Source organism: Dendropsophus ebraccatus, chromosome 1 (assembly GCF_027789765.1).
Source record: "Dendropsophus ebraccatus isolate aDenEbr1 chromosome 1, aDenEbr1.pat, whole genome shotgun sequence".
NCBI lineage: Eukaryota > Metazoa > Chordata > Amphibia > Anura > Hylidae > Dendropsophus > Dendropsophus ebraccatus.
This window is the reverse complement of record NC_091454.1, coordinates 11,886,751-11,907,786: the sequence shown is the minus strand read 5'-3', so window position 1 is coordinate 11,907,786 and position 21,036 is coordinate 11,886,751. Positions and strand designations below refer to the sequence as shown.

At 42.1% G+C, this 21,036-nt stretch overlaps 2 protein-coding genes across 2 annotated transcripts; both read left to right on the top strand.

Annotated features, from left to right (window-relative positions):
• The first annotated feature begins 655 nt into the window (after positions 1-655).
• Positions 656-2,351, top strand: LOC138788877 (E3 ubiquitin/ISG15 ligase TRIM25-like). The gene has a single exon (XM_069967254.1). It carries the CDS (start codon positions 656-658, stop codon positions 2,255-2,257), a length of 1,602 nt encoding a protein of 533 aa, XP_069823355.1. The 3' UTR covers positions 2,258-2,351.
• A 16,981-nt stretch (positions 2,352-19,332) lies between these two features.
• Positions 19,333-20,730, top strand: LOC138773575 (E3 ubiquitin/ISG15 ligase TRIM25-like). The gene has a single exon (XM_069954127.1). It carries the CDS (start codon positions 19,366-19,368, stop codon positions 20,728-20,730), a length of 1,365 nt encoding a protein of 454 aa, XP_069810228.1. The 5' UTR covers positions 19,333-19,365.
• The last annotated feature ends 306 nt before the right edge of the window (positions 20,731-21,036 follow it).

Sequence of the window (21,036 nt, the reverse complement as noted above, 5' to 3'; positions counted from 1 at the left end):
GAAATGACTGTAAGACCTTCAGAAAATAGGAAGCCAGTGTGTGAGGGTGTACCAATTCTTCACCGATGACAGATATTAAGGGAAAGAGTAACTGGACATACTGGATTTTAACATGCCAATTTTTTGTTTTAATCAGGGATAAGCCAGGGGTCTCACAGCTATTTACTGTACTTCCTTCTTTCATTTGAAAAAATGGTGGTTAGGAGGGATTGCTGTAGGCCAAATGAGTGTTCAGCCAATGGCCAACCCTACTGATCAGGTCTTCAGATAGTTATCTCTTCTATGAATGTCCAGCACTGTCAAATGTTTCTGTGTTCTCTATAGAGAGGTGGAGGGGTAAGCTGATGGGTTAAACTGACAGAAGTATAAAGTGTATTCTTTATGCAATCCCCCCCCCCCCCAACACACATGGCAGTCATAATTTGTAATAGGCCATGTAAATGAGCGCGCATCTACAAGGGTCCTTTTACTAGGGCTAAACATTCAAAAAAGTTAATAGGCTGCACAAACAGTCCAGTGATTGTTTGCGGGTCTCAGCCACATGAGTGTTTTTGTTAAGGTGCATCAGTTATCTAAGAGGGCTCTTACTTGGGGGTAAAATGTGAAATACGCTGTTCAGGTGTAAGACATTTTGCTCTCATTCTGTTTTTCAGCCATGGCGTCTGCTGATCTGAGAGACGAGCTGGACTGTTCCGTCTGTCTGATCACTTATACAGATCCTGTAATGCTGAGATGTGGACACAACTTCTGCCGGGTCTGTATTGGTCGTGTGCTGGATACACAGGACGGGGCTGGAGTTTATTCCTGTCCTGTATGCAGAGAAGAGTATCAGGAGCGGCCTGCACTGATGAGGAACTTTGCTTTGCGGAAAATAATGGAAAATTTCCTGTTTGCTCAACCAGACGGGACAGAAACCGGGATCTGCTGCACTTACTGTGTGGACTCTGCTGTACCTGCTGTGAGATCCTGTCTGCACTGTGAGGCTTCTCTGTGTGATAAACACCTGAGAGCTCACAGCAAGTCACCAGAACACGTCTTATCTGAGCCCAGCACTTCCCTGGAGAAGAGGAAATGTTCTGTCCATAAGAAGGTCCTGGAATATTACTGCACTGAGGACGATGCTTGTATCTGTGTATCCTGCAGACTGGATGGAGAACATCAGGGACACCGGGTGGAGATGCTGGATGAGGCCTCTGAGATTAAGAAGAAAAAAATGAAAAGTGCTTTACAGAAAACGACCATTAAAAAAGAAGAAACTGAAAAAAGAGTCCAGAGTTTGAAAAAACAAAGAAGAAAAACACAAGACAAAGCTGATAATTTAACAAAAAGAGTCACTGCCCTGTTTGCAGACCTCCGGAGAAGGTTGAACGATCTGGAGACGAGGGTCCTGAGCGAGATCTCAAGGCAGGAAGAGCAGGTGTCACTCTCGCTTTCTGCTATGATCCAAAAACTAGAAGTAAATAAGGTGGAGCTGTCCAGGAAGATGAGACACATTGAGGAGCTGTGTAACATGGCGGATCCACTGACTGTCTTACAGGAACCAGACACAGGTGACTTGTGTGATCCTGAGGAGGGGGGAGGTGATGAAGACACAGGGGGGCATGATAGACAGCCCCATGATGTAGATGATCTGGATGTGGCTGTGATATCAGACACATTCCACACATTATATGACATAATATCAGGTATAAGGAGCGGGATCCATGAGGAGGATCCTGTAGACATATTATTGGATGTAAACACGGCTGGAAATTATCTCCGAATATCAGACGACCTAAAAACTGCAACAAGGACGCAAGAGAACCAGAATCGTCCTGAAACTGCAGAGAGATTCCAGTACAATCAAGTTTTAAGCAGCAGGAGATTCTCCTCAGGGCGACATTACTGGGATGTGGAGATCAGTAAAGCAGGGAGTTGGAGGGTGGGGATGTGTTATCCCAGTATGGACAGAAAAGGACTTCAGTCACACATTGGAGGTAACAATAAGTCTTGGGGATTATTTGGAGGGAAGTTTAATACTCAGTATGGAGTAATACATAACTCAACGTATATACAATTACCTCACAAGATCTCCAGTGATCGAGTCCGGATCTGTCTGGATTATGAGGCCGGGCAGCTGTCCTTTTATGAGCTGTGTGACCCCATCAGACACTTATACACCTTCACCGCCACCTTCACCGAGCCCCTTCATGCTGTGGTATGGCTACATGACGGTTGTCTAAGAATAACAGGAACAATCGGGATCTGTGACACGTGATGACATTGTAACCTGTCAACCTCTGTACCAGTAGATTGGGTATCCTTATTCTTGAGACTATTTCATTAGTCCTAACTCTACCCCCATCCCCTCGATAGGCCATAAATGTTCCTGAGGATATTCATAAAGGGGTATCCGGGGGAAAAAAATTTTAATAGTTGTGCTCAGGGTTATGTTAAACAGAAAAAAAATCTAAACCTTACAATTACCTATCCGACTGTCATTCATATGGAGCCTCAGTTCCACTGCGCAGTTCTTCAAGGATTTCCCGCTCCGGCAATCGGTGTAACCGTAAAACATTTGACTCCTTGGAATACCTGTTTGAGTTCTTTAGAAGACTACAAATGCCAATAACCATTTGCCACCTAAGATGTCTGCCATTGGATTGGCCACAACAGACTTTGAGTGGTACTGTAATATTTTCTCACATTGTTTGCCCTATTACGGCTCATACAGAAGTTATACGGCCATTCGCTTGGTCTGGTTCTCATTCGTTGCAATGGAGAACGGCTATAGATTGTCCCAACAGTCCTCTAACCCAGTGGACTCGTCATAAAACACTGTAGTACAACAGCCCTTTCAATCCGCATAAAAGCAACTTCCCATCTCCTCTTCAGCCCTATTACAGGCTATATGTCGGCAACCTGTGGATGCCAATGTATAGGCAGAGCGGCCTATTGACTTGAATGCTCAGAATGTAATTTAATAGAGACCACTGTCCTTTTCCTGGACGTATACTATTTTATGCTGCACTTTAAGCATGGTTGACCAGGAGTCCCTCATAAAAACCGTATACGTCTAGGGAATGGATGGAGCATAGTTGCCAGTAGACTACTATCTGCCCATTCTAGTCAATTGGCCCATTGGCAATACATCATGCTATAAATCGACATTCTATCGGGGGGCTAAAGATGAGATGCAAACTTGGCTTAATGCAACCTCTCACTTGATATGACATGAATGATGTAACCTTTGCCCTTGTTACCGTATATTTTCTTGTATTTCAAGAAATAAATTATTATATAAATCCCTACTGTAATCTGTTCCTCTGGTCCCTAATCTGTACCTCCTATATATGCTCTATAGAAACTGTTCTTGTTTTTTTTTTTATTTTCTATTGAGTAACTTTTGCCCATAAATTTTACCGGTGAAAGATTGACATTCCATGTACAGCGACAATACAGTTAAAGGGGAACTATCAGCAGGTTAGATGAATATAATTTACTCAGCTCTCTAGTGGGCACGGGGCGATAAGGATGAAGGGTCCATTTACAGAGAAAGATTATCTGCCAAAGATTTGAAGCCAAAGCTAGAAATACATATGAAAAGAGGAGAAATCTCAGACTTTCCTTTATGACCTGATCTCTGTTTATAGTCTGTTTCTGGCTTTAGCTTCAAATCTTTGGTAGATAATCTGTCCGATAATCTTTCTGGGTAAATGGACCCGAAGGTATGCCTGTTACCTTCATCCTCGGCGCTAGTTTCCGTGCTATTTGTTCTGAGCTCCTCTGCCTGGTAAACCATTAGGGACACCGATCCTGCGTATAGCAGCACGCCGGTGGACCGGAATGGTGCTGGAGAGGGGGGGGAAGGGTATTACCTTCATCCTCTGCACCGTGGGCCCACTAGGGAGCTATCAGCAGGTTTGATGCTAATAGTTCCCCTTTTAATACAACTGTATTAAAGACGCCGCCATGTTCTTCTGACGTAAGACAGTGGTAGAGAGGTTCCTCTCAACTAACTGGGGTAAATTAATTATATGATGTTTTTTGTCAAGCATTTAATTTTTCCTCACTGTCTGTATGCATTTTTATGATCGGTGGATTACCTATAACCTGGTATGTCATTTACACCATAACACCACCACCAACAACTTTGCCAACAAAGTTTAAGGCTATGTTCACACTGATGTTTTTCTCTCCGCCACAGTTCCGTTTTTAACCCCTTAAGGACCGGGGCAATTTTGATTTTTGCGTTTTCGTTTTTTCCTCCTTGTGCATAAAAGGCCATAGCGGTTGCATTTTTTTTACCTAGAAACCCACATGAGCCCTTATTTTTTGCATCACTAATTGTACTTTGCAATGACAGGCTGAATTTTTGCATAAAGTACACTGCAAAAGCAGGAAAAAATTTAATGTGTGGTGAAATTGAAAAAAAAAAACCCACATTTTGTGTTTTTAGTGGATATGTGTTTTTATGCTGTTCGCCCTGGGGTAAAACTGACTTGTTATATATGTTCCACAAGTCGTTACGATTAAAACGATATGTAACATGTATAACTTTTCTTGTATCTGATGGCCTGTAAAAAATTCAAACCATTGTTTACAAATATACGTTCCTTAAAATCGCTCCATTCCCAGGCTTATAGCACTTTTATCCTTTGGTCTATGGGGCTGTGTCAGGTGTAATTTTTTGCGCCATGATGTGATCTTTCTATCGGTACCTTGATTGCGCATATGCGACTTTTTGATCGCTTTTTATTAACATTTTTCTGGATTTGATGCGACCAAAAATGCGCAATTTTGCACTTTGGGATTTTTTGGCGCTTACGCAGTTTACCGTGCGAGATCAGGAATGTGATTAATTAATAGTTCGGGCGATTACGCACGCGGCGATACCAAATATGTTTGTTTATTTATTTATTTACTTTTATTAATAACCTGGGAAAAGGGGGGTGATTCAGACTTTTATTAGGGGAGGGGGCTTTTTATTAATAACAACCCTTTTTTTTTTCAGTTTTTTAAAGCCAAAATGCAAACGGACAATGAAAAAAGTGAACATTTTACAATTAGTTTGCATCAGTCTGCTCATCAGTTTTTTGCTTATCCATTCAATCAATATGGATGGATCCGTTAGCAGATAAGAAAAACGTTAGTGTGAACACAGCCTTAGCCAAAACACAAATGTGGTTTCAAAAGGACTGGGTTCACACTGTGTTTTTACATCGGCAAACAGAACAGTGCAAACAGAACACCCACAGTAGGGCCGGCATCAACACCCAGCTTACCTGGGCGAGTGCCGGGGGCCCGGATAGGGAGAGAAGCCTGGTTCTCTAATGATCACTGTCTGCTCACTGTAGTGCAGGGTGAGCGCTGAACATCAGAAGACACAGGAGACAGAGGAGAACCTGTGAGCATCCTGCAGAGAAACAGGGGGGTGGGTGAAGAACCTGATCAAATGACCTGCAGGTCCTCAACCTTACAGTGTGGAGAACAGCCCGACAGTGTGTGTTACTAATGTGTTTGTCTGGGTAAGTAATGTGTGTTTGTGTATGTTGGTGGTGTCTCAAGTTATTGTGCATAATGTGTGGATGATGGGTGCATAGGGGATGGACGGATGAGGGGCCTGCTGAGGCTCTGTCACCAAGGGGCCAAAATATGTGGAGACGGCCCTGACCCCCAGCATAACTACATACATAGATTGCATGCAGGGACTTCTGCCGCAGTTTTCAAAACAAACTGGAGGAAGTCCACTCTCATTGTTTACCTGGGCTAGAGAATGGTGCAACAACAATTACAGTAACACTTTTTTTAAAAAAAAAAAAAAAATAATAATAATAATTTTATTAACCCTGCTGTTCTGTTCGGTCAAAAATGACCGAATTTGAAATTTGATATTTTTAAAAAATATTCATTATGCGGTTCTGAAACTTGTGGTTCATTGACTTTTTCTCATTTGAGGGGTTCTTACTAATAGCAGTTTTTATTTATTTTTGTTTACTTTTTGTTCCACGTCTTTTTTTTTTTTTTTTTTACTCTTGTACTGTTTGACCAAAAATGACCGATAGCCTTTAATACTAATCTCCAGCCATTTTTTGAAAAAAATAAAAGTGTTATAATCTTATTTTGGTCAATCAGTATCAGACAACAGAAAGTCAGACATGACGTTACATTACAGTGCCACTAAAGGGGCAGTTGATACTCTAGATCAACTCATAGGCACTTCCACCTGCAAACGCAAAACGAATCGGTGGCCAATGTTTTTTTTTTTTACAACATTCTTGATGTGTCGACGTACAATGTATTTGTAGTATGGCGTGAAATAGATCCAAATTGGAACAAAAATAAACTATGTAAAAGAAGAATGGGAATTTTTTTAGAGGAATTGGGAAAAATCACGGCCTCCACCAGCCTAAACCGGAAATGATGCGCCTTCTGTCCAACATCAAGTAATCACAAATCAAATGTGATGTTACAAACTGCAGAGTACTTATGCAAAAGACATGTAAATTATACTTGTGACAAATGCAAACAGTAAATTTTGCACCTTGAGGCCAGGTTCAGACTATGTAAGTGTGCGGCTGTATTTGCAGCTGTAATTGTGCGGCGGTATTTTTGGTGGTTCATGCGGACGCTGGAAAGTATAGGATATACGGCTGCACAGTGCACACTATGTCTGAATCTACGGCCCGATCGTAAACGGACCCGTAAAAAATGAACAAGACCATTGTTTGCGGCTGGACATGCGGCCGAGGATTGACAGTCGGTCCGTACGGAGTACTTCAAAAATAGCCGGCAATGATGCCGAATGCCGATGCCTCTAATAGTTAATATATTAAATTACTAAAACACATTTTCTTTGTAATAAAGTCACTTTCGTTGTTCAATAATTTATTTCTAACGAATCCATCATTTTGCAATTAAATATACTGTTTAAATAAATATATATATAAATAAATGTATATTTATATATATATTTATTTTTTGACAGTATATTGAATTGCACAATGATGGATTCGTTAGAATAAAATTATTGACCAACGAAACTGATTTTATTTCAACAAAAATGTTTATTATTAATTAAATATTAATTAGTACAGGAAGCTCCATAAGCCGTTAATTCATATTGCCGGCAATAGAGCATTCTGTACTAATCATCACTTTACTTTAATGAAAACATCAAATGTTTCTTCTAATTATGTTATCACAATAGCATTATTAGAAGAAACATTTAGAATTATATGTGCGCTCAGCTGATTGGCTGTTCGGCTGAGCGCACATATAATGAGCCGCTCCGCAGTACAGTGACTTCATTGTGCTGCGGACCAGCGAAGAGACAACATCGGGGTGAGTATAAAGCTCTCCCCACCCCCTCCCCAGCACTGCACCCCTCCCAGCAAGGAAGGGGGGGTCACTTAACCCCTTCCTTGCTGGGATGGGTGCAGTCTGACATCAGTCTGGCCCCCAAGGGGTTAAGGGGGATGCAATACATCCTCCCTTAACCCCTTGGGGGCCAGACTGTAAGCAGCGATCTGTAAAGATGCTGCATACTGTAAGGAGCACAACACCGCTCACAATGATGGGTGTTGTGCTCCTGTTTGTGTGTTTTTTGTGTGTTTCTCCCTTTTTGTTTTTCAGATATCGGTATCCTGGGGATTACGTCGGATTCCGTGGACTACGTCAATGACCAGCGGTTGTTTTTTTTTAAATAAAATGGTCAATGAGGGGTGTGGGGGTGTTTTTATTTGAATAAAATTTTTTTTTAACTTGTGTCTTGTCTTTATTTCTTTACTTTATAGACTCAGTAGTGGAAGCCGTCTAATAGACGGAATCCATTACTAAGTTGGGGCCTAGTGTTAGCCGGTATAAAATGGCTAACACTAACCCCCTATTATTACCCCAGTACCCAATGCCACCAGGGGTACTGGGAAGAGCCGGGTGCCAGTGGTCCCGGAGCGTCAAAATTGGCGCTCCTGGACCGGGCGGCAGCAGGCTGGTAAGATTTAGGCTGGGGAGGGCCTAAACCAATGGCTCTTCCCACCCTGGTGTTACCAGGCTGCTGTCGTTTGGTTTTTAACCCGGCTGGTTATAAAAATAGGGGGGACCCTATGCGTTTTTTTTTTTATTACTTATTTATTTAAAAAACCAGCCGGGTTAAAAACCAAGCGACAGCAGCCTGGTAACACCAGGGTGGGAAGAGCCATTGGTTTAGGCCCTCCCCAGCCTAAATCTTACCAGCCTGCTGCCGCCCGGTCCAGGAGCGCCAATTTTGACGCTCCGGGACCACTGGCACCCGGCTCTTCCCAGTACCCCTGGTGGCATTGGGTACTGGGGTAATAATAGGGGGTTAGTGTTAGCCATTTTATACCGGCTAACACTAGGCCCCAACTTAGTAATGGATTCCGTCTATTAGACGGCTTCCACTACTAAGTCTATAAAGTAAAGAAATAAAGACAACACACAAGTTAAAAAAATTTTTTATTCAAATAAAAACACCCCCACACCCCTCATTGACCATTTTATTAAAAAATAAAAAACAACAACCGCTGGTCATCGACGTAGTCCACGGAATCTGATGTAATCCCCAGGATACCGATATCTGAAAAACAAAAAGGGAGAAACACACAAAAAACACACAAACAGGAGCACAACACCCATCATTGTGAGCGGTGTTGTGCTCCTTACAGTATGCAGCATCTTTACAGATCGCTGCTTACAGTCTAGCCCCCAAGGGGTTAAGGGAGGATGTATTGCATCCCCCTTAACCCCCTGGGGGCCAGACTGATGTCAGACTGCACCCATCCCAGCAAGGAAGGGGTTAAGTGACCCCCCTTCCTTGCTGGGAGGGGTGCAGTGCTGGGGAGGGGGTGGGGAGAGCTCTATACTCACCCCGATGTGTCCTCTTCGCTGGTCCGCAGCACAATGAAGTCACTGTGCTGCGGACCCGCTAATTATACGTGCGCTGAGCCGATCAGCCAATCAGCTGAGCGCACATATAATTCTAAATGTTTCTTCTAATAATGCTATTGTCATAACATAATTAGAAGAAACATTTGATGTTTTAATTAAAGTAAAGTGATGATTAGTACAGAAAGCTCTATTGCCGGGAATATGAATTAACGGCTTATGGAGCTTCCTGTACTAATTAATATTTAATGAATAAAACACATTTTCGTTGAAATAAAATCAGTTTCGTTGTTCAATAATTTAATTCTAACGAATCCATCATTGTGCAATTAAATATACTGTCAAAAAATAAATATATATATAAATATACATTTATTTATATCTATATTTATTTTAACAGCATATTTAATTGCAAAATGATGGAATCGTTAGAAATAAATTATTGACCAACAAAAGGGACTTTATTACAAAGAAAATGTGTTTTATTAATTCAATATATTAACCATGAGAGACATCGGCTATAGTGCAGAGGATCGCAAACCCCGGTAATAGCAATTCATGTAAACTGTTTCCCTGCTTTCCCAGATGCATCCAGAGGTGTTTCCATCACTTTCTTAAGATTTTATTTGTTATTTTTAGTTGAACCAGATTTCCAAGTAAATGACCGTATGTTTTGAGCCACATGTCTATTTTTTCCCACGGCAGTAGTTTCACCCGCACATTTACAGCCGCATAAAAAATACAGCCGCACACATACAGAGTGTGAACATAGCCTTAACCTTATTTCACATTTTATATAGAAAAAAATACTTTTTTTTAATTTTTTATATATATATTTACATACAGTTTGATGTTACTAGTTATAGTTTACAGTTTTATAAAGACTTTTTTGTGCAGATGTGCAATATGCATGAATAATGGAATAAGGCCATGTAATGCCCCAAACTCGCCCCGTTCTGGGCCGCTGTATTCCAGTTGTATAGTAAGGTCAGTTTCTCATCTGTTCTCCCGAGTCCTAAGATAGCACTCCTTTCTTTGCTGCCTGGAGCTTCTTCTCATGCTGAGAAGGGATTGCTTAGACACTTTATGGGTGCCGCCAGAGCGGTCATCCCACGTCTTTGGAGACAAACCTGCCCTCCCTCCAAGTTGGAATTTGTAGATACTATGAATAAAGTCCGCAGGATGGAGGAAATGGTCTCTGACGATAATGACAAACCAGTCCAGTTCAGACAGATCTGATTGCAATGGGACATGTTCAGGGACACAACGGAATTTGAAAACTGGCTCCAATAGGATATCACTAGAGATGAGGGAACCTGGAGCAGCTGGAGTCCATCCGAACCCGAACTTTCGGCATTTGATTAGCGGTGGCTGCTGAAGTTGGATAAAGCCCTAAGGCTATGTGGGAAACATGGATATAGTCATTGGCTGTATCCTTGTTTTCCAGACAACCTTAGAGCTTTATCCAAGGTCAGCAGCCCCAGCTAATCAAATACCAAACGTTCAGGTTTGGATGGACTCGAACCCGAACCCGGTTCGCTCATCTCTAGATATCATGTTGTTAAATGATTTGCTTTCCCTCAGTACTGTTCCATGGGTGGTCATCCTCCCTACGAAGATCCTGTCCCTCCCTCCCTCCCTTCCTTTCCCTTCTCTCGACTCCCTATTCTTCCCTTGGTCACTTGTCTCTTTCTGCTGATTCTTTCCGCTTTCTCCGCTTTTTCCGCAATTATTCTGTTTGCTTGTTGTGCGGGTGCATATTCTCTGATACATTTGTGTCCTTATGTCACCTGATGTACCTTTATGCATATGCCTTATGTGTTTTGTCTTTTTCTATATCTGGTTTAATAAAAAGATTTAACCATAAGGCCATGTAACATTTTTTTGACACAAACAAATATATAAATTAAGTTTTTTATTTTATTTTTCATTTGTTTATGAACAACCATGTTCACATACAGTATAATAATGCTAACGATATTCCAATAAAACACTTACATTAGTTAAAAATCCAGACTTTAATAGGCCCGGTCAAAAAGGACCGAAACATTATATGTGTATAGTAGAACTGAACAGAACAGAAGGGTTAAGTACTGTACTTTCCGGCGTATAAGACGAAAAACCTTAACCCCGAAAAATCTTGTCAGAAGTCAGGGGTCGTCTTATATGCCGGGTATGGTCGCCCCATACGGTGGGGGGGCTCAAAAATGGGCGCATCCCGACCGTATGGGGGGAACAATAAAAAAAAAAAAAAAAAAAAACTCGCCCGTTCCCGGCCTCCGCGCGTCTTCTCCTCCACTCCCGTTGCCGGCGCAGCCAGTGTGACTTACACTGACTGTGCCGGGGATGCCCGAAGCCCTCCACAGCAGCCAAGCATCTAATCGGAGACGCTCGGCTGCTCGGGAATGCTTAGGAAGAATGACAGAGGCTGCGGGAGGCTCCGGAAGTACCCGTAGCCTCTGTCATTCTTCCGAAGCTCTCCCAAGCAGCCGAGTATCTCCGATTAGACGCTCAGCTGCTGGGGAGCGCTTCGGGCATCTCCGGCACAGCCAGTGTACGTCACACTGGCTGCGTCGGCAATGGGAGCGGAGAGGAAGACGCGCGGAGGCCAGCGACGGGCCCAGGTGAGATATCTATTTGGTTTTTTTTTCATTAGTTTAGCTGCAGTTAACCCCTGCCTGACCGCAGCAGGGCTTAACATTTTCCGGCGTATAAGGCGAATCCCTGACAATCTGGCTAAAGGTCAGGGGTCGTTTTATACGCCCAGTCGCCTTATATGCCCGAAAATACGGTAAACTTCACAGAACAGCAAGTAACCCATAACTACGTTGATCAGTAACTGATGGAACTAAAAAAAAATTCCTCCACCCCATAATAACACAAAGCATAGCCACTTACCTGCTGTTAGGCCAGAGCCTGTGTCGGGCCATGTGACCAAGGATACAGAATATGCCAGGCCACTCATAATCTTAAAAACTTTACCTGAAGTTTTTGTGAAATGTATTGCCCATTGATTCACTCGTCTGTAGTTTTGAGCATTTAAAGAGGAAGGTTTTAATGTAAAGGAAACACAGCATGGGTAAGTTTAGTGGGTTAAAGGGGTTCTCCAGCGAAAATCTTTTTTATTTCAAATCAACTGATTTCATAAATTTATATAGATTTGTAATTTACTTTTACTTAAAAAATCTCCAGTCTTCCAGTACTTATCAGCTGCTGTATGTCCTGCAGGAAGGGGCGTATTCTTTCCAGTCTGACACAGTGCTGTCTGCTGCCACCTCTGTCCATGTCAGGAACTGTCCAGAGCAGCAGCAAATCCCCATAGAAAACCTCTCCTGCTCTGGACAGTTCCTGACATGGACAGAGGTGGCAGCAGAGAGCACTGTGTCAGACTGGAAAGAATACACCACTTCCTGCAGGACATACAGCAGCTGATAAGTACTGGAAGACTGGATATTTTTAAATAGAAGTAAATTTCAAGTTTATAAAACTTTATAGTTTGTAAAACTTTACAGTTGATTTGAAAGAAAAAGATTTTCACCGGAGTACCCCTTTAAAGGAATAGAGAGATGAATAGTCTGTTGCTTGGTGTAAATGGGGGATGGGGACCCTTTTTCTGACACAGGAAACAGGCCATAAAGGAAAGACTGAGATTTATCCTCTTTTCAAATCCATTCCTGGCTTTGGCTTCAAAAATCTGTCAGATAGATCTCTCTATGTAAACTCACCATTACACATTGAGGAGCTATGTAACATGGTGGATCCACTGACTGCCTTACAGGAACCAGACACAGGTGACTTGTGTGATCCTGAGATTAGTGGGGGATCAGTAGGATGGGGATGTGTGATCTCAGTTCTGATGGTCCAACATGGATAATCCCACACACACACACCAAAAAAACGTAACCGGGGTTCTTGTTCTGTATTTCTTGTTTATCAGGGATTATGCCACAATTAAGAGCGTGTTCACATGTACCAGATCGCAGTGGATTTCATACTGCGAGTTTAGCAGCAGTTCCAGGTATTGTCATTTTGTATAGGTTTATATACTTGCAGCGGAATTTGTGAGTATGTAAAGCCCCATCCGCTACAACCCGCCGCAGCCCGGTAAGTACTTTACCTGTCCGCGCTCCGGCCTGCTTCTGTGGCTCCCGACTCCCTGACATCCCGCTAAGCAAATCAGTGTAGTGTCCCACCGCGGCCACTGATTGGCTGAGACAGAGTCAGGGAGCCACAGAAGCAGGCCGGAGCGGGGACGGGTAAAGTATTCACCGGGCCACCGTGACTTAATGGGGATGGGGTTTTACATACTCGCAGCAGAGGGAAAATTCTCTGCAGAACTCGCAGTGTGAAATCCACTGCGAACCGGTATGTGTGAACCTACCTTAAAGGGGTATTCCTACCTTGTAACAATGGCTTTCTGCCCTCCCCCCCAGCCTGTTTACAGGAGGTGCTTTGGTAACAAAAACAGCCGAAGTGTAAGAGTTACACAATTTATGTAGCTCATATTGACTTTAACTGAACTCTATAACCATATGAGCCACCCTGTTAAAGGAGTAGTGCGGCGCTAAACTTTTATTCACAAAATAACACACATTACAAACACATTATGTTAATACCCTTAATACCATTGCTTCTCGGCTCAAGACCTCATGGCCACCAACAGGCCATAATTTGAGGATATTCCCATACAAAGAACACCTGTGATAATATCTGATGCACCAAGTATATAATTATATCACCTGTCATAATACCTGATGCAGTCAGTATACTCATATCACCTGTGATAATACCTGATGCACTGAGTATAATGATATCACCTGTCATAATACCTAATGCACTGACTATAATTATATCACCTGTGATAATACCTAATTGTATCATCTGTGATAATACCTGATGCACCTGAGTATAATTATATCACCTGTGATAGTATCTGATGAGTATAGTTATATCACTTTTGATAATACCTGATGCACTGAGTATAATTATATCACCTGTGATAATACCTGATGCACCGAGTATAATTATATCACCTGTGATAATACCTAATTGTATCATCTGTGATAATACCTGATGCACCTGAGTATAATTATATCACCTGTGATAATACCTGATTAGTATAATTCTATCACTTGTGATAACACCTGATGCACTTACTATTATTATATCACCTGGGATAATACTTGATGCACTGAGTATAATTCTATCACCTGTGATAATACCTGATGCACTGAGTATAATTATATCACCTGTGATAATACCTGATGCACTGAGTATAATTATATCACCTGTGATAATACTTGATGCACTGAGTATAATTATATCACCTGTGATAATACCTAATGAGTATAATTATATCACCTGTGATAATACATGATGAGTATAATTATATCACCTGTGATAATACATGATGAGTATAATTATATCACCTGTGATAATACCTGATGCACTGAGTATAATTATATCACCTGTGATAATACCTGATGCACTGAGTATAATTATATCACCTGTGATAATACCTGATGTACTGAGTATAATTATATCACCTGTGATAACACTTGATGCACTAAGTATAATTATATCACCTGTTATAATACCTGATGCACTGAGTATAATTATATCACCTGTGATAATACCTAATGAGTATAATTATATCACCTGTGATAATACATGATGAGTATAATTATATCACCTGTGATAATACATGATGAGTATAATTATATCACCTGTGATAATACATGATGAGTATAATTATATCACCTGTGATAATACCTGATGCACTGAGTATAATTATATCACCTGTGATAATACCTGATGTACTGAGTATAATTATATCACCTGTGATAACACTTGATGCACTAAGTATAATTATATCACCTGTGATAATACCTGATGCACTGAGTATAATTATATCACCTGTGATAATACCTGATGCACTGAGTATAATTATATCACCTGTGATAATACCTGATGCAGAGTATAATTATATCACCTGTGATAATACCTGATGTACTGAGTATAATTATATCACCTGTGATAACACTTGATGCACTAAGTATAATTATATCACCTGTAATAACAGTTGATGCACTAAGTATAATTATATCACCTGTGATAATACCTGATGCACTGAGTATAATTATATCACCTGTGATAATACCTGATGTACTGAGTATAATTATATCACCTGTGATAACACTTGATGCACTAAGTATAATTATATCACCTGTGATAACACTTGATGCACTAAGTCTAATTATATCACCTGTGATAATACCTGATGCACTGAGTATAATTATATCACCTGTGATAATACCTAATGAGTATAATTATATCACCTGTGATAATACATGATGAGTATAATTATATCACCTGTGATAATACATGATGAGTATAATTATATCACCTGTGATAATACATGATGTACTGAGTATAATTATATCACCTGTGATAATACATGATGTACTGAGTATAATTATATCACCTGTGATAATACCTGATGTACTGAGTATAATTATATCCCCTGTGAAGTACTAATTGTGCATTTACACAGAAAGATTTATCTGACAGATTTTGGAAGCCAAAGCCAGGAATGGATTTGAAAAGAAGAGAAATCTCAATCTTTCCTTTATGACCTGTTCCCTGTTTATAGTCTGTTCCTGGCTTTGGCTTCAAAGATAAATCTTCCTGTGTAAACGCACCATAAGGGTCGTATTACAAAAGAATCTAGCCTGTTCAGCTGATTATCGCTCTGTGTAATAGTGACAATGATCAGCCGATGAAACAATCGTTTCTTTAGGCCCTGACCTAAAATCGCCGGGCACGCATCGCTACGTGTAATGTGCGGCCAACAACGGATGATTAAAAAAAAGTTAATGCATTACCTCTCCCTGCTCTTAGTGTCCATTTACACAGAAAGATTATTTGACAGATTATCTGCCAAAGATTTGAAGCCAAAGCAAGGAATGGATTTGAAAAAAAGAAATCTCAGGCTTTCCTTTATGACCTGATCTCTGTTTATAGTCTTTCTGGCTTAGGCTTCAAATCTTTGGAAGATAATCTGACAGATATCTGACAGATTGAATTCGAACGATAATCTTACGTGTAAACGCGGCGAACGATCGAACGACGAGCGAAAAATCGTTCATTTTGATCTTTTAACATGTTCTTAAATCGTCGTTCGTAAAAAATTCGCCGATCGTTCCGTGTAAACAGTCGTTCACTGATTTTACCTATGTGTGAGATAGGCTTAAGTGATCGCAAAACGATAGCAAAACGAATTTTCTGTACGATATATCGTTCCATCTAAACGTTGATCGTTATAAAAAAAAAATCGTTACTTCGAAATCGTTAATCGTACGTTATCGCTCCTTGTAAACCCAGCATTAGTCTGCTCTCTTCCAGGCAACGCATGCTGCAGCTGAAGCACTGGGAAGCATGCAGAGCACAGGAGAAGAGCGTGGAGAGGTAATGTATTAACCGTTTAAGCAAGGGCTGCACGGACATCGCTAACGATGTCCGCACAGCCCTTGCTAAATGATTATCGGGCCATGTAATAGTACCCTAAGGAAATCCTCAAAACATACTGGTTTAGATGATGCCCGCCCCCCCAAAAAACACCATATACTTGCATGGTACTATACTATATGCTATCTGGCAGAGGCATTGCTTCGGAGGCTCCTGGCATCTGGACGTCCTGCTCAGCCAATCAGTGGCTGCGGCGGGCAGTGCACTGATTGGCTGAGCAGGACATCCAGCTGGGAATCCCCAAAGCAAGCCGGAGCGCAGAGCAGGTAATATATACTCCGGCCAACGGGGGGTTAAGATGGCTGTCACTTACTCACAGCAGGATGTCAATCCCCCTGCGACTATGTAATCTGATTGAAAGTGACCGGGAAGGGATCCATGGCGGATTTCGCTGTGTGAAATCTGCTGTAGATCCGATAACTGTAAAACTGGTCTAAAATGGGCAATCTTTGAGCCTGAGCCATGTTATATAAATCACAGTTACTGTGGAGTCTTAAAGGGGAACTCCGGGTAAGGAAAACTTGTTTTCTATTAAAAGTACATTTAAAGTTATATAGATGTGTCTATACAATGTATTACCGTATCTGTGCGGTTCTGTCACACTGGTAGCTGATAGAAATCCAGGAAGTGAAAAAAAATGGCCCCTGTGCCAATCCACATTGTCTCCTGCTCCCTCTGCTCTAACACCTTAGGAGACAAATCTTCCATGCCTCTGTCTCACATTGTGTGTGTTTCCTGAGATCAGGCTGATGATGCAGACAGGGGGAAGGGCGTGATGTCACAGGAGGCGGGGCTGGATCCCCCAATCCCCTGAGTGAATCACCATCTCTGACCGGCCAGAAGCAGGTGTTGCACTGATTTCTCTGATTGTGCAGAAGTTTGCAGTGAAATTAGGGCTGTGCTCACACATGCTGGCGTTGTGGTGTTACAGGTAGAGAATACAGTGTTGTGTGGTGTTACAGGTAGAGAATACAGTGTGCTGTGTGGTGTTACAGGTAGAGAATACAGTGTGCTGTGTGGTGTTACAGGTAGAGAATACAGTGTGCTGTGTGGTGTTACAGGTAGAGAATACAGTGTGCTGTGTAGTGTTACAGGTAGAGAATACAGTGTGCTGTGTGGTGTTACAGGTAGAGAATACAGTGTGCTGTGTGGTGTTACAGGTAGAGAATACAGTGTTGTGCGGTGTTACAGGTAGAGAATACAGCATGGTGTGTGGTGTTACAGGTAGAGAATACAGTGTGCTGTGTGGTGTTACAGGTAGAGAATACAGTGCTGTGTGGTGTTACAGGTAGAGAATACAGTGTTGTGTGGTGTTACAGGTAGAGAATACAGTGTTGTGTGGTGTTACAGGTAGAGAATACAGTGTGCTGTGTGGTGTTACAGGTAGAGAATACAGTGTGCTGTGTGGTGTTACAGGTAGAGAATACAGTGCTGTGTGGTGTTACAGGTAGAGAATACAGCGTGCTGTGTGGTGTTACAGGTAGAGAATACAGTGTGCTGTGTGGTGTTACAGGTAGAGAATACAGCGTACTGTGTGGTGTTACAGGTAGAGAATACAGTGTGCTGTGTGGTGTTACAGGTAGAGAATACAGTGTGCTGTGTGGTGTTACAGGTAGAGAATACAGTGTGCTGTGTGGTGTTACAGGTAGAGAATACAGTGTTGTGCGGTGTTACAGGTAGAGAATACAGCATGGTGTGTGGTGTTACAGGTAGAGAATACAGTGTGCTGTGTGGTGTTACAGGTAGAGAATACAGTGCTGTGTGGTGTTACAGGTAGAGAATACAGTGTTGTGTGGTGTTACAGGTAGAGAATACAGTGTTGTGTGGTGTTACAGGTAGAGAATACAGTGTGCTGTGTGGTGTTACAGGTAGAGAATACAGTGTGCTGTGTGGTGTTACAGGTAGAGAATACAGTGCGGTGTTACAGGTAAATACGTCGTGCTGTGTGGTGTTACAGGTAGAGAATACAGTGTGCTGTGTGGTGTTACAGGTAGAGAATACAGTGTTGTGTGGTGTTACAGGTAGAGAATACAGCGTGCTGTGTGGTGTTACAGGTAGAGAATACAGTGTGCTGTGTGGTGTTACAGGTAGAGAATACAGCGTGCTGTGTGGTGTTACAGGTAGAGAATACAGCGTGCTGTGTGGTGTTACAGGTAGAGAATACAGTGTGCTGTGTGGGTGGGACAACAATGAAATGATAAAATACTCCAAATAATTCAGTAACACAATGAAACTGCAATGTGTGAACACAGCCTAGATGTTCTGCAACAGATTTGGGCGGGGAATGTGCAGTGTGGGGGACTGTGATGAACAGCTGAGGGAAAGCATTGCATTCTGGAACCTGTAGTACTGTGTACAACTGCTCAACCAGGAAGTGCAGAAACACAAAACAGAACAAAACCCCAAAACAACTGGATTTTTGGTAGTTTTTAAAACTGGAATAGAGAGGTAAGTAATGCTTTATGCGTCTGCAGAAATTTCCTTTTTTTTAACCTCTACCTGGAGTTCCCCTTTAAGGTGAAGTTCACACTGTGTTTTTGTATCTGTTTCCGTTTTAGTTTACTATATGGTGCGCTGCTGTTTTTGCAGGAGAGTAGCTGTGGGTGTTTTCACCACAGACACCATGAGAAAGGGTTTTTTCTCTCCATATCTAAAATGCTTCTGATGTTATCATATATGGTGGTGACACACGGCGGCATGTTCACTCTCTATAACTTTCCAATATACAGAGAGAAATATTTATATGATGTAAAAGCCGCCATCAGTAATGATAAAGTGTTGTACACCAGGTCTGCAATGTAATGTTTAGCATGAGATCATTTATGAGTTAATAAACCTGCATGAACTTCTAGTAGTGAATGATCAGCCCATTCCTGAGTATAAATACTTACACCCGCCCTCTGGGTACTGGGCGTCAGAGAATTGTAGTTTCGTTTCTCTCTCCCTCTGTCAGCCATGGCGTCTGCTGCTCTGAGAGACGAGCTGGACTGTTCCATCTGTCTGATCACTTATACAGATCCTGTAATGCTGAGATGTGGACACAACTTCTGCCGGCTCTGTATTGGTCGTGTGCTGGATACACAGGACGTGGCTGGAGTTTATTCCTGTCCTGAATGTAGAGAAGAGTATCAGGAGCGGCCTGCACTGATGAGGAACATCGCTCTGCGTAATCTAATGGAGAATATACTGCTGACTCCTCCAACACCGACAGAAAGCGGGATCTGCTGCACTTACTGTGTGGACTCTGCTGTACCTGCTGTGAAATCCTGTCTGCACTGTGAGGCTTCTCTGTGTGATAAACACCTGAGAGCTCACAGCAAGTCACCAGAACACGTCTTATCTGAGCCCAGCACTTCCCTGGAGAAGAGGAAATGTTCTGTCCATAAGAAGATGCTGGAATATTACTGCACCGAGGACGCTGCTTGTATCTGTGTGTCCTGTTATATGATTGGAGAACACAAAGGACATACAATGGAGTCACTGGATGAGGCCTCTAAGAAGAAGAAGAAGAAACTGAGAAATGTTCTCCAGAAACTGATGACAAAGAGAGAGGAGACTGAGGAAAGACTCCGGAGTGTGGAGGAGCGCAAGAGAAAAGCTCAAGAAAAAGCAGCTGGAGAAGCCGAGAGAGTCACTGCCCTGTTTACAGACATCAGGAGACGACTGGACGACCTGGAGAAGAGGGTCCTGAGCGAGATCTCCAGGCAGGAAAAGGAAGAGTCACTGTCACTGTCTGCTCTGATCCAGCAGCTGGAAATAAAGAAGGACGAGCTGTCCAGGAAGATGAGACACATTGAGGAGCTGTGTAACATGGCGGATCCACTGACTGTCTTACAGGAACCAGACACAGGTGACTTGTGTGATCCTGAGGAGGGGGGAGGTGATGAGGACACAGGGGGACATGATAGACAGCCCCATGGTGTAGATGATCTGGATGTGACTGTGATCTCAGACACATTCCGCACATTATGTGACATAATATCAGGTATAAGGAACTATGGGGAGGGTCCTGCAGACATATTACTGGATGTAAACACTGCTAATAATTATCTCCTTATATCAGACGACCTGAAAACTGCAACCTGGACAGAAGAGGAGCAGAATCGTCCAGAAACAGCAGTGAGATTCCAGATTTATCAGGTGATGAGCAGCAGGAGATTCTCCTCAGGGCGACATTACTGGGATGTGGAGATCAGTAGATCAGTGAGGTGGATGGTGGGGATGTGTTATCCCAGTATATACAGGAGGGGGCGTCAGTCACTCATTGGAGATAATAACAAGTCCTCAGAAATCCAGGCAGAGACTAGTATAATTGTATAATACAATTGCGGTAACCCAGGGGAGCCAGGTGGTGTTAGCTAGGGCAGGTCTTAGTGTATGGTATGTGCCCATTAAAGGTTAGTATAGTGCAGAGGAACCACAGAGTCCAGCAAGTACTTAAACATGTGCAAACTTTACTTGTAGAAACTTCTTAAAGGCACAGTACACGTTAGAACAGTCCCTCACTGAGATCCCTTGTAGTGAGCTGGGTACCTGACATACAATACTTGAGATCACAGCCACAAATATATATATATATACTGTTTAGAAGACTTGAAAAGACTTGAGGGATGTTAGAACAAAGTC